The 12,480-nt window shown below is 43.3% G+C and overlaps 1 protein-coding gene and 1 long non-coding RNA gene across 2 annotated transcripts in view; one reads left to right on the top strand and one right to left on the bottom strand.

Moving 5' to 3' along the window:
- Window positions 1-12,425, bottom strand: part of CXXC4 (CXXC finger protein 4) — a 54,019-nt gene extending 41,594 nt beyond the window's left edge. Inside the window, exon 1 of the mRNA XM_081020343.1 lies at window positions 11,216-12,425. Within this exon, the coding sequence (XP_080876469.1) occupies window positions 11,216-12,403 (1,188 nt within the window). The 5' untranslated portion in view covers window positions 12,404-12,425. The remainder of the gene's footprint in view (window positions 1-11,215) is intronic.
- The window catches only part of LOC308485094, an 840,425-nt gene that overhangs the window by 565,283 nt on the left and 262,662 nt on the right, over window positions 1-12,480 (top strand). The window lies entirely within an intron of this gene.

The following is a 12,480-nucleotide window of genomic DNA, read 5'->3' as shown; positions in this document are numbered from 1 at the left end:
TTCCCCGTGCCTGCTACAACATTTTTTAAAAATCTAGTGGCCCATTAAAAAGTCTTAAGCATTTGTGCAAAGCAAATAACTTGTGCAAACTTAACAGTATGTCTGGATTTGGGGTCGTTTTTCTGATGCAACCCTCATCTGCTTAGTTGGCAACATCCACAGTCCTTCTATGAGCAGAAGAGATGAGTGGATCATGTTATGAGTTGCATTCAACTAACATTTACTCACAGTAGAAGAAGAAGAGGAGGAGGAGTTTGGATTTGATATCCCACTTTATCACTACCCGAAGGAGTCTCAAAGCGGCTCACAATCTCCTTTCCCTTCCTCCCCCACAACAAACACTCTGTGAGGTGAGTGGGGCTGAGAGACTTCAAAGAAGTGTGACTAGCCCAAGGTCACCCAGCAGCTGCATGTGGAGGAGTGGGGACGTGAACCCGGTTCCCCAGATTACGAGTCCACCACTCTTAACCACTACACTACACTGACTCTCACAGTAGACCCATAAATATTAATGGGCTTCAGATAGTCATCACAGCTACACATTTCAATAGATCTACACTGAGTATAAATTAGTTGAATATAACCCTGTGTTTATTTCCCACATTTTATGTAGGAAATGATGTTTACCAATGCCACTCCACTTTTTGCATCAAAGTTACAAAACCCTGACTTTGGTGGGGTTAGCACTCACTTGAACTGAAAGTGACACAGTGTTAATTATAATGTCTTATTTGTCCGCTATGTCTAATTATTGGGACACATGCAGCTTCTGAAGTCCATGCACTGTCTGAAATGAATGAAACTTTTTTAAACGTATAGGTGATATGAATATTCCAAACAAACTGAAAATCTCAGTTTCTGCATCTCTGGAAAGGAAACAGTCATAAGAATGTTAATCTGCAGAAAGAACAATTCTCTCCATTCATACTTCTGTCTGGGGTACCTGGTGACCCTCTGGGCATTTGGATAAAGGAAATTGTACCTAATTTACAGCAAACTCCAAATATACGGTAAGTGTCACAAGCACAAAGTGAGGCAAATTCCAATCAGTAAAGGAAACAGATACAATATCACATATGCTTCACACACAGCATAGTTGTGGAATTTACTACCACAAGATAGTAATGGCCCGCAACTTGGATGGATTCTAAAGGGGCTTAGACAAATTCATACCAGCTATGAAGACTTTATTATAGGAGGCAGAGCAATTCTGAATACCAGTTGCCAGTGATCACAACTGAGGAGAGGGCTTTTGTGCTAATTTCCTGCTTATTGGCTTCTTAGAGGCTTCTGGTTGGCCTCTGTGAAAACAAATTACTGGGCTATGTGAGTGTCTGGTCTCATCCTGCTGGGCTCCTTCATGTGCTTATGTTCCTAGATTGAACACACTGAATAAAACTTGGTTTGTCTAAACTAAGGCTGCGGTCCTATGCATACTTACTTGGGAGTTTGCCCCATTGAAGTCAGTGAAACTTACTTTGAACAAAGTAAACTTACATAAGACCAGACTGGCAAAATATAAGCAATAGAAGCACAGTGCGGTTCACAGAAAGCTACATATGCTTATGTTCAATTCAGGTCCGTAATTTTTTCTGTAGAATGTGGCCATAGTCACTGGTCTCATTCAGACAGCACTAAAACATAGTTTAGCCTTATAAGAAAAAGCCTCCTTCCCCTCCTTTGGTACAGTTGGAAGGATCTATTCAGAAGCTTTCACTTATTCTTAAAACTAAAAGCAACTTCTTGTGTCATGCAAAACTCAACAAACCATGGTTTATCTTTACAATGGTTTGTTGAAGCAATTCAAGGTTAGATCCTTAGTTATGTCACTAGCTTGCTTCAACTAACCATAGTTAAAAGTTACCACAATTTACGGTTCAGGAAACATGCTAAACTGCAGTTAATTTAAAATGGAAGTAGAAGCTTCCGATCTCCTGCTCATGGCCATAAATGGCAGAAGAAAGGGGATGCAGTGAGTGCATAGGTCCAGGATAAAATTATGTTTGCTCTTGTAATAGCTATGGTCCAGAATTATGTCTAAAGGCATTTCAGCTCTGGTGAAAAAGCTATCATCCAGGACTACAAAATGGAACCAAATGTTAAATTTATATTAAAGTTTAAGAACACAGCAACATATTTGATAAAGTTTGAATATATGCAAAGTTTGAAAATGCTTTTAAAAAAACACAAAAAAATCAAACTTGATTAAAGCTAGTCTGATATCAGTAGCTTCTTAATCTAAACTGTTTAAAATTATAATTTAAAATGTGGTGCGGGACACAGACTCAAAACACGTAACAGCGCACCACACAGAAACTGCAAGAACAGATTGTGTTTAACAGATTTTATATTATAATATTTACTGTCTGAGTCACTAAACAATCCTCCTCAACCATCGTATTTTATAATAGTGAAGGGGCACTCTGTATGCCATGCTGGATCCATTGTTGAACCCTACCCCAGTCAGCTGACTGCTTAAAATAGTGTTGTGCCAGAATTTGTCCTCTGATTGCTTGAAAAGGTTTTCTTCCCCTGCAAAAGTAGCTTCCACTTTTCTGCTTCATTCTTGGGGGGCATTAAAATTCCTTTAGAATTTCAGCAGGTAAGGGATTTTGAGCATATCTGCTTGTTGCAAGGTGTATATTTTCTTCCATTAAACTTTCACCCACCCAGTGCTCTGAAGTCTTCCCAGCTGCCCACATTTCCTGACCTTAAGAGTGGTTTTCTAATGGTGTCTTCTCCTGAGCTTTGGCCGAAGTGTGGGCACCCAGGAAGACAGCATAATAGTGCAGATCATTAGAGAACTTGCAGAAAGGACACTCACAAAAACCCCTCAGCCACCTCACACTTAAGACAAGAATTTCACTGATGTTTCCTCTCTTCCTTTGACAATTTCAAAATGCATTTACTTTTCTCACTAACTGATGGAGAATGGTGGGGAACTGGACAAACATTTTGAAACAACACTAATTTATAGAGTCTTTCCTTTTTTCTAAGAATCTAAATTCACATGTAAACTTAAACTTTGGGTAGTACATAATACATTTTCAAATTAGACACAAGCATATAGAACAACTGAGCAGTCTCTGAAGTTTTACTGAAATGGGATGAAGGATGCTTGCAGTTTATAAAAGTAGTCTACTGAAAATCCATTTAATTTCAGCATGTATTTCAAATATTTCATGAATTGGGAGGGAGTTGTCTTCCTTCTTTCAGGGAATTTATGTACTACAATTGATTAACAGATGTGCCAGCAGATAAGCTACTAAAAATTGTTGTGGGCTAGTAACTTTTCTGGACTTATCTACATTCATATATATCGGTATATAAATTGGATTGCCTTCTGAATGCAGAAGAAAAGAGTTTGGCATTTTTCTGTGCACAAACCCAAAGGAACTCCATCCACATTAACTGAGACTGAACAGAACAAAACAAAACTACACTCTTATAGAAATTCCTTTTCACTTCAAAGAGGTTTGTTGGGGGCAAGTTTCCATGTTGCACACCTACTTATAATCACTAATGCATACACAGTACATACACCCACAACTATACATGCTGCAGTGTACTTTTGTGGTTTGCTTTTATTTGCTGAAAAATATCATGCATAAGAATTGGTGAGAAAAGAGAAAACTGAATGGAGGGGATTAAATTTCAGCTGTCTTTAAGAGGATATCAAGTCCTCTAAGGGTTTTAAAGATCAAGGGGCCATTAGAACAGCTGATCAGCAAAAAGACTCTAGATCTGATCCTGCTGCTTAATCCATTGGTCTGACATTGCCAGGTGCACAGTGACTCCCATGACAATATTTAAAACCTTTTGAATTCCCCCCCCCACCAAACTCAAAAGAAATCTCAAGTTCACAAATGAAAATCCAGTGGTTCCATGAAAAGATACAATAAAACTGATGAAGCTGGGTAGCAGTCAAAGTTTAGGGTGAATTCAGTTCCTATTAAATTTAGGAGGGAGACAAACATCACATTAATTGCCACAGGCATTGCTTCATTATTTCAGAAAATATGCCTTGAAAGTAGGGAGTTGCACAGCTCTACTGTGAGCTCAAATGGCTGCAGTCTGCTTATTAATTCAGGATCCACACACTATTGTAACAGACGTATTGTACACAATGCCGAGGAAGAGTACAAAAATGAAACTTGGGTGGTTTATAAAACAAAACCCTGCCTCTGCTCACAATGAAATTGTACCCAATTTAAGGGGGGAGGGAGCCCAACCGTACACCAATCCATGTTTGGTTTAGCAACTGACAGACAAAACACTTAACTCTACAACAGCTAAGGTACATGCATTTTAGCTCAAGGATGGGGAACCTGTAGCCCCCTAAATGTTGCTGAATTCTAACACCCATCAGCCCCAGCCAGCATGGCTGATGGTCAGGGCTGATGGGAGTTGGAGACCCACATTATCTAGAGGACCACAGATTCACCACACCTGTGAATCCCATGATGAATACCAAGGGCATTTCCAGGCTGTCACTATTTCCAGGTGGGATCCAATCACAAACCAGCAAATTCCTAGAATCATAGAGTTGGATGGTACATCGAGGGTCATCTAGTCCACCCCCATGCAGTGATGACATCTTTTGCCCCACGTGGGACTTGAACCCACAACCCTGAGATTAAGAGTCTTATGCTCTACCAACTGAGCTATGGGCATGCTAGACAGACTCTACCATTATAGTTGCATGGGAGTTCTTACACAACCAACCTGTTTCCTAAAAATAACTTTTTGCGAGGAGAAAAATGACGGAGAAATGCTTTGACAGAACATCCTCTAGCCGCCCCGCAAACAAATCAGAGTGAATGCTCATTAAACAGGCAGTGTCATCTAAACGCCCTGCGAACAAATGAAGGTGATTCTTCAATAAACTGGTCATCTGGAAGTGCCTCCCAATTGGGTAGAATCCGGCCAATACAGCAGCACATTCTGCCATAATGAAACTTTCACTAACAGGAATGATCTAAAAATGTTGGAATATGAGGCTGAACAGGAGGCCCTATGTTCCAGTGACTTGCCTTTTTACATGGTTTCAAGTAACGCAAATCAAGACAGAACACCAAACAAATACAGGTGTGTTGGCTGAATATTTTTCTCCCTGTGGCACAGCCTAGCAGCCAGAAAGCAGACCAGCTTTTCTGCTGATTTCCAGTTAGCTACTCTAATCATGTTAGCAGCCTGTTCCATTTTCGTCTCCCATAATCTCCCTGCACAGCTGATTGCCATCACAGAATGCAATCTACAGCTACTGAAAGGCAAAAGGGGGAAATATCCCCTCTGAGACTCTTCCTAATTGATCCCTATCCACAGAGCTCAGTGGAGTTGCATTAACAACCTTCCCACTCCCCAGAAAAACAAGGAGCAGACAGTGTAACACCAGCTACAGGACCTTTCCCCTCCCTAGTGGCTACAGCAGATGATGCTACATTTTTAAGGGTCAGAGACTGCTGCTACTTTCATTTCAGTCAGTAGGTCAGATTCTGGTTCTCAGTCAACTCATTTTCAAATACCTTGCTGGTATAAATAAAAGCAGTTATGTTCCTCAATGTTAATAACAATAAAAAAACTATGGTCATGCACTCTGAAGTGAGGTCATATCCTGGCTTGGAAGTTCAGTCCCATTGATTCCTATGGAACATATTTGGAAGTTATCATGGAGCTTACTTTTGTAGTGTGTTTAGAACTGAACCCTTAAAAAAGATTTAATACTTGGAATAAATTGCCATAGTGAAAAATTTAATAACCAAAATTAGATATTTAACAACATGGAGGTTTAATATGACCATAATCATTTTGTTCAAGAATCTGTTTTGAAACATTATGGCTCAGTACCTGATTGCCTGTCTTTGTCCTACACTACAGGAACGGGTTTGGAAAGCAAAATGGGGCAAATGTGGGTGTCTTATTGGTAACATCAATAACATTGGGCAAAATGTAAAATAATGGCAATCAAAATGAAGTGGAAGCAGACCCTTTGATTTTTCAAAGTGTGAGAGAGGCAATGTTGGCCATGCCCCTTAGTCTATAATTTACAGTAGAAATTATATTAATGTACACTAATGGGAGGCAAATAAGTAGTCTCTCTGGATAAATAATGATTATGCCTTTTTAAACATACCGTAAATCTAAATGAACGCTGTGGATGGGTGTGAATACACAGGGCTCTACATGACATCAATCTTATTTTATGCATTTGCTACTATTAATTGCATGCACTGAAATTTTCATATTATTATGTTACATTTTTAAAAATCACTCAGTCACTAAGTGCTCTTTGGGTGAGATTTATGTAAGAAAAATGAAATCAGATTTGTGTGTGTGTGTGTGTGTGTGTGTGTGTGTGTGTACACACACACAGAGAGAGAGAGAGAGAGAGAGAGAGAGAGAGGCAACTCTTTCTTCAAAAGCTTATGGTTCATGCATAAAATACACAGATCTGAAGATGGAAACTTTTTGATCTTCTTGTGGCTATAAGAAATGCCTCCAAGTGACCAAAAGTATCTTTTTCTGTGAACAAGAGAGTTGATATCTCCCACTAACACAAGTGATTTGCCCTGGTATGTGTAAACAATGGGCAAATGAATTGCCCAGGTATGTGGCTAGCAACACAAATTAAAGTGGCTATAAACTTTTGTGGACTTATTTGCATATTAAAAGAGAGGGGTAAGAGGCTTTAAGAGAAGCCCCAAGACTTGCTTCTCCTGCATACCTTTAGAAGGTGGACCATAGCACAGTGTCACAAAACATGCTATATTGTCAATGTTCCCATATCCCAGGAAAACATGCTGATGCAAATGCGAAGCAGTGTTGAACTTCATTGCTCCAATCCTAAACTCAGCAAGCTTAAAGCAGGGATGGGGAATCTGTAACCCTCCAGATGTTGTGGGAATTCAACTCCCCATCAGCTCCAGCTGGCATGGCCAATTGCCAAGGATGATGAGATTTGGAGTCCAACAACACCTGGAGGACCAGAGGTTCCCTATCCCTGCTTTAGAGCTGGGGACCATTTCATAGATGCAAAAGACTTATGTGAGCAAAATATCCAGAGTTTATTGACGTGAATAGGAAATCCTTCCTCTCAGATAGTTCTGTTTGTACACCAATGTCTCTGCTTGCACATCAGAACACTTGACTTGGAGCTGTAACTGTATTAAAATCAAGTTCTATTAACACAAAGGAGAAAAAGCAGGGGAGGAAGAAGTTCGACTGGAGGATGGAATACATTGTTTGTAGCTTCCATTTTACGCATGTCCAGGTTTTCCGGGCAAGGTAGGATGCATTTTGTGCTAACTGGGAAACACCATTCAGAGCTTTTTCAAAACACACAACAGAACTGAAGAGCCCTACTTTTTCTGCCTCCTTTCAGACAGCAACCCGTCAAGACTGCAGCGATTCACCGCTGGCCCATGCATTGATTGGCAGACACCATGAGCCAATCTCAGCCTGAGAAGCCAGTTCAGCGGGGAGACTATTCTCACCCACCTGCAACCGCTGTGGAGGCGTCAGTTCAGTCCTGTAGGCCCTGTCAGTCTCTGACATGCTTCCAGCTGGTTGCCTTACAACCAGACCCGTGTTGCTGCACATGAGCTTTAAGCAGTCATGCTGTCACTCTTTATTATCCAATTAAAACAAAAAGGGGGGGAAAGAAGGGGAAAGGAGAAATAAGGGGGGGGGGAATAGTGGACCTAACTCGAATAGAAAATGAGTCGATTTAAACTTCTTTCTAACTGGCAAGTAATGTGCCTATATGGATATTAGTCACATGCAATGATATCCTTTGCGACTGAATGGCTACAATCCACAATCCACAGAAGTGAATGACTATTGGTAACTAGTTAGAAGGGGGTGGTTCCTTTCTTCTAGTTCAGGTGTAACAGCACAGTGTGTGTGTCAATAGGAGACAAGCAACAACAACAAAAGTTAAGGAAGTACTAATAAACCCATGCATTTTTTACTAGCCAGAGCTATTAAGCAGTTTTAATATGCAATGATCTCATATGACATGCTTGGACAATTTTTGAAGATACAGGGCTTTCTTTGTCTGGCAAACAGAAAGTTCATCAAATGTACCTAGAGACACCTGCCAAATCTTCATTCATAAATCAGTTTCCACCCACTGCCTCATTGATTGGACAGATCAATAATCCTGCAGGATTTACATCCCCAAAGCTACATTACAACCGTACTTTATGGTATAGTTTGGAGCATCGTTGCTAGGAAGCAAAGCCAACTAAATTCATTGGGGCTTATTTCTGAGTACCTGGGGTGGGGCTATGAAGTTTAGGAAAAGTTCACAAAACAAGCAGCTTTACAAAAGATTGCAGACTTGTTGAAAGCAGACCTGGCCTCAGCCCAGCAAAAATGTTCAGCTGCGACTAAGGCATGAACGAATCCTGAAGCCCCTGCCCTGTGTCTCAAACCTCGCAACACTTTTGTAGGAATGTAAGGAAAACTAGAGGATAGGAAGAAGTGCTTATGTCTTCACATTTTGCTGCCAAATCCCCTTCCATTGCATCCTAAGCAGCTTTCTCTTAACCAGGGTGAGGGTATTTGCAGGCAAAATTCTGCTGGTGCAGGAAGGGTTAAGCACCTCTTTCCTTACCTCCAACATTCCCATTATTTTAGAAAATATGGGTTTGGAAACATGCATTTGCCAAGACAACCATCTAGTTCATTGCTAGGGCCACAATGCCTATGCACACTTACTTAGGAATAAGCCCCACTGAACATAGTGGGATATACTTCGAAGTTAACATGCATAGGATTAGATTCCCTATCAGTTTTAATGCAATAGGACTTCATTCATTACCAAAGTTTTCCAACTAATCTGAATGGGACATTCAGCCCTCTCTTCCCTAGGTTTACTCTAAAGTAAGTCCCATGGTTTTCAATGTTGCGTACTCCTGAGTAAATGTGCTGAGGACTGCAGCCTTACCAAAGACATAACTAAACTAACTGAATGGGGGGGGGGGGGCACATTGTCTATGGAGAAGTATCACAGAATTGCAGAGATTACATTTACTGCTACCAGGAAGAGAAAAATAAATTATTTTTGGTTATGGTTTAGTGTTCAAATCCAGCATTTACCGTTTATTGTAAAAATCACAATATACATTCTTTGAAATGTTCTATGAAATAAACAGGAGTGCATTCGCAACCAAAAATAACAGGCAAATCTATATACAACCGATTTCTACCATCTGAAGCGTAATCCACAGAGTGTGTTGCATTGATGTGACATCCATTTATCATATATGCACAATAAGCAGCAATGGGAAATGAAGAAGGAATGACAAATGCAATCTATGCATGTTTATGCGGAGGTAAGGTCCACTGCATTCAATGGGGCTTACTCTCAGGAAAGTGTGCACGGGATTGCAGCCTGAGTTATTAAACTTTCCAAAAGGATAGTTCAATCTTGCAAAGGGCAAAGTAAAAAAATAATAAAAAAATCATGTGTTAGTTGGTTGTTTTTTTAAATGAGAACTTTTAACTTAGTGGTAACATTTAATGCCAGTGAAATGTATCCATTTATAGAACTCCTGTTGGTCACAGTTGCGAGTCTCACCAAGTTCCTAATTTGGGTGACTTCACATCAAGACTGGGGAACCTGTGGCCTTGCAAGGTGTTGCTGAGCTACAGGTCTCCCATCTTACCTGGCCATTGACCCTGCTCAGGCCACAGGTTTCTCATCCCTGCTTTACATCTCTCAGCCTATAAAGAACTTTTGGTACCATTTCAGCTCTCCCCAGCCACACACAGTCTCTTCCGATATGTTCATCTAACCAGCAACACTATAATTTTAATAATGACAGGGGTTTAAATATGATTACAAGTCTTTCCTCTTGTTTTCCTCCATCTAAAAATAATACCATTAGTCATTTTACACTTTTTTTTTCCTTCCCACACCCCTTTCTGCTAGACTAAATACATGAACTGCAATTTCCACAACATCCCCTCTTGGCTGTTGTTTTTGTGTTGTCTACCAAACTGGGAAACTTGTCTTTTACAGCTTTGTGATACATTGTCAATTCTGAGGACAAGATTCTTTTTAAAAATAAATGTATATACATTTCAATCACACATAATAACTTCAGTCATAGATGTACTTTTATCAAATTGTAAAACATACCGCAAAAGGGTTAATTTTTTTGGTAAGGATGCATTGCAAAAAAAGTATGTTATTCTTAGCCCAATTCACCAGCTGCTTTACCTTTACCACCAAATGTTTCCTTGCATCTGATTAACACCAAGTCACCCCTAAAGAGTCATCCTAAAAAATCAGCTAGCTATTAATTTGTTCCGAACTGATGACAATGGTAAAATTGGGGGTCAACTTAAAAAAAGTTTTTTGCCCTAATCTCCAAATGAAACAAAACCCACACAGCACACACACACACACACACACACAATAGGGGGGTCCCTCCAAATGGCCACAATTTAAAACTTAAAAATAAATGCTTCATGTGCATTAAAAAATATTTCAGGTTTTCAAAAGATTCACCCTTCACCATTGGTTTCACATAAGTAAAAAATAGTTTACATGTCACCAGACAGAACTCTTTATAGCAACAGAAAAAATATACAGGATTTGTTCAGATCAATTTATAGTGTAATAAGCTCAACTTGTGTAGAAGTGTTTCTCTCTTTTTTTTAATCTTCATATAATGATTTTTTAATATATAAAAAAATCCTTTTCTCTGATGTTAAATGATTATGTCAGACTTTTCTCTTTTCATTTCCACATAACAGAAGTTAGGGGGCTTCCTGATTCCACCCACCACCACCCTTGTTTTGTTTTATTTTCCCTTTTCCATAGGACCAAAAGAAAAGAAAAATAAACGAAAAGTGGGACAAAATCCCTCAAAGTCCCCTGCCACAGATTTATTCCTGGGGACCTGCCACCCTATTTTTGACAAGCTGGGTTCCTGGGCGATCCAAAAACCAGTGGCTGGGGGAGGCTAGGGGGCTGGCTTGCGCCTGTGTTGTGTGTGTGGAGAGGCCCAAGCAGGGCCGAGGGAGAGAAGGCAGGGGGGGTCTCTCTCTCTCTCTCTCTCCCCCCACCTCCTCACAACCTGAAGGAGGCTTCAGAGAAGGGATGCTGCATCTTGAAACTAGACAAGAAGCACTGGAGCGGCGGGGGAAGGGGGTTCACGAGGGACGGCGGCAGGCTGGGAAGAAAGAAATCATCGCCTCTGACCTCTAGCGAAGTGCCAGGTTTTTTCTTTAGCTCTTCACATTTCCTAAATTTGCAGATCTGGTGTCCCGTTTTGCGGTTCCTGCAACTGCTGCACACGCCACAGTTGATGAGCCTCTTGCAGGGCACGCACACCCCGCACCTTTTCCTCTTCTTCTTGGCAGGGTTGCCTGCCCCTCCTCCGCCTCCGCCTCCCCCGCCTCCTCCTCCTCCTCCCCCGCCCCCGCCTCCCCCTCCGCCTCCTCCTCCTCCGGCGGCTCCCAGGGAGGAGGAGGACGACGAGGAGGAGGAATGGCTCTGCGGGCAGTCTGCCAGATTGGCAATTTGAAACGCGCTGTCTGTGACGGCTGCGGAGGCTGCGGCGGGGGAGTGCAGGGCTGTCATGACGATGACCCCGGGAGGTAATGAGATGCCCCCTAAAGCCGGGATAGCGGAAAAAGTCCCCACGCGCTCGGGGAGATTCATTATCTCCGCTTCGGCGGCGCCGCATTTGAGCTTGTTCATGCATTCGCCCGCCAAAGGTCTGCAGTGCTCGGGCGCCAAGGTGGAGAGGAAGTTGTTGTTGGCCATTTGCAACGAGGCCTGCTCGGCCGGCGCGCAGCCCGGCTTGCCTAGGCGCTGCTGGGAGTCGCCGCGGTGGTGCAGGCCGCTGGCTCCGGCCCCGCCGCCGCCCCCGCCGCCGCCGCCGCTCCGGCCGGCGGCGTGCAGCGACGACGACGACGACGACACCGACGACGAGACCACGGCGGCTGCAGCGGCGGCGGCGGCTGCCGCGGAGGAGGCGGCTGCGGCGGCGGCGGCTTTGCGGGCCGCCACGCCGCCGGCCACGGCCGCCGCCGGGTTGGCGGGGCCTCCGACGCCCGCGCCGCCGCCGCCCGCGCCGCTGCCCCACAGCATGGCGGTGGCGGCGGCGGCCGTGGCCGTGTCGCAGTTCCAGGGCGACATGCCGATGCGCGCGGCGGCGGCGGCGGCGGCGCTGGGGAAGATGGGGGTGGTGATGCGCGCGATCTTGGCCGCCTGCGGGAAGGCGCCGCCGTTGGTCTTGTAGAAGGTGGCGAAGGAGCGGTACCTCTCCATCTCCGAGTTGTAATCCACAAGGCTGTTGAGGGCGCCGTCGGGCAGGTGGTTCTCCTTGGGCAGGCCCGGCGCCTCGGCGGTGGGCCCCGTCTCCACGCACACGTTGGTGTTCATGGTGCCCAGGGGGTGGGGGTGGTGGGGGTGAGGGTGAGGGTGGGGGTGCGGGTGGGCCTGGGGCAACAGGGTGGGCG

The sequence above is a fragment of the Podarcis pityusensis genome (assembly GCF_964106645.2).
Source record: "Podarcis pityusensis genome assembly, chromosome: 9".
NCBI lineage: Eukaryota > Metazoa > Chordata > Lepidosauria > Squamata > Lacertidae > Podarcis > Podarcis pityusensis.
Note: the sequence above shows the minus strand (reverse complement) of the source record. Positions and strands in the feature narration are given on the sequence as shown.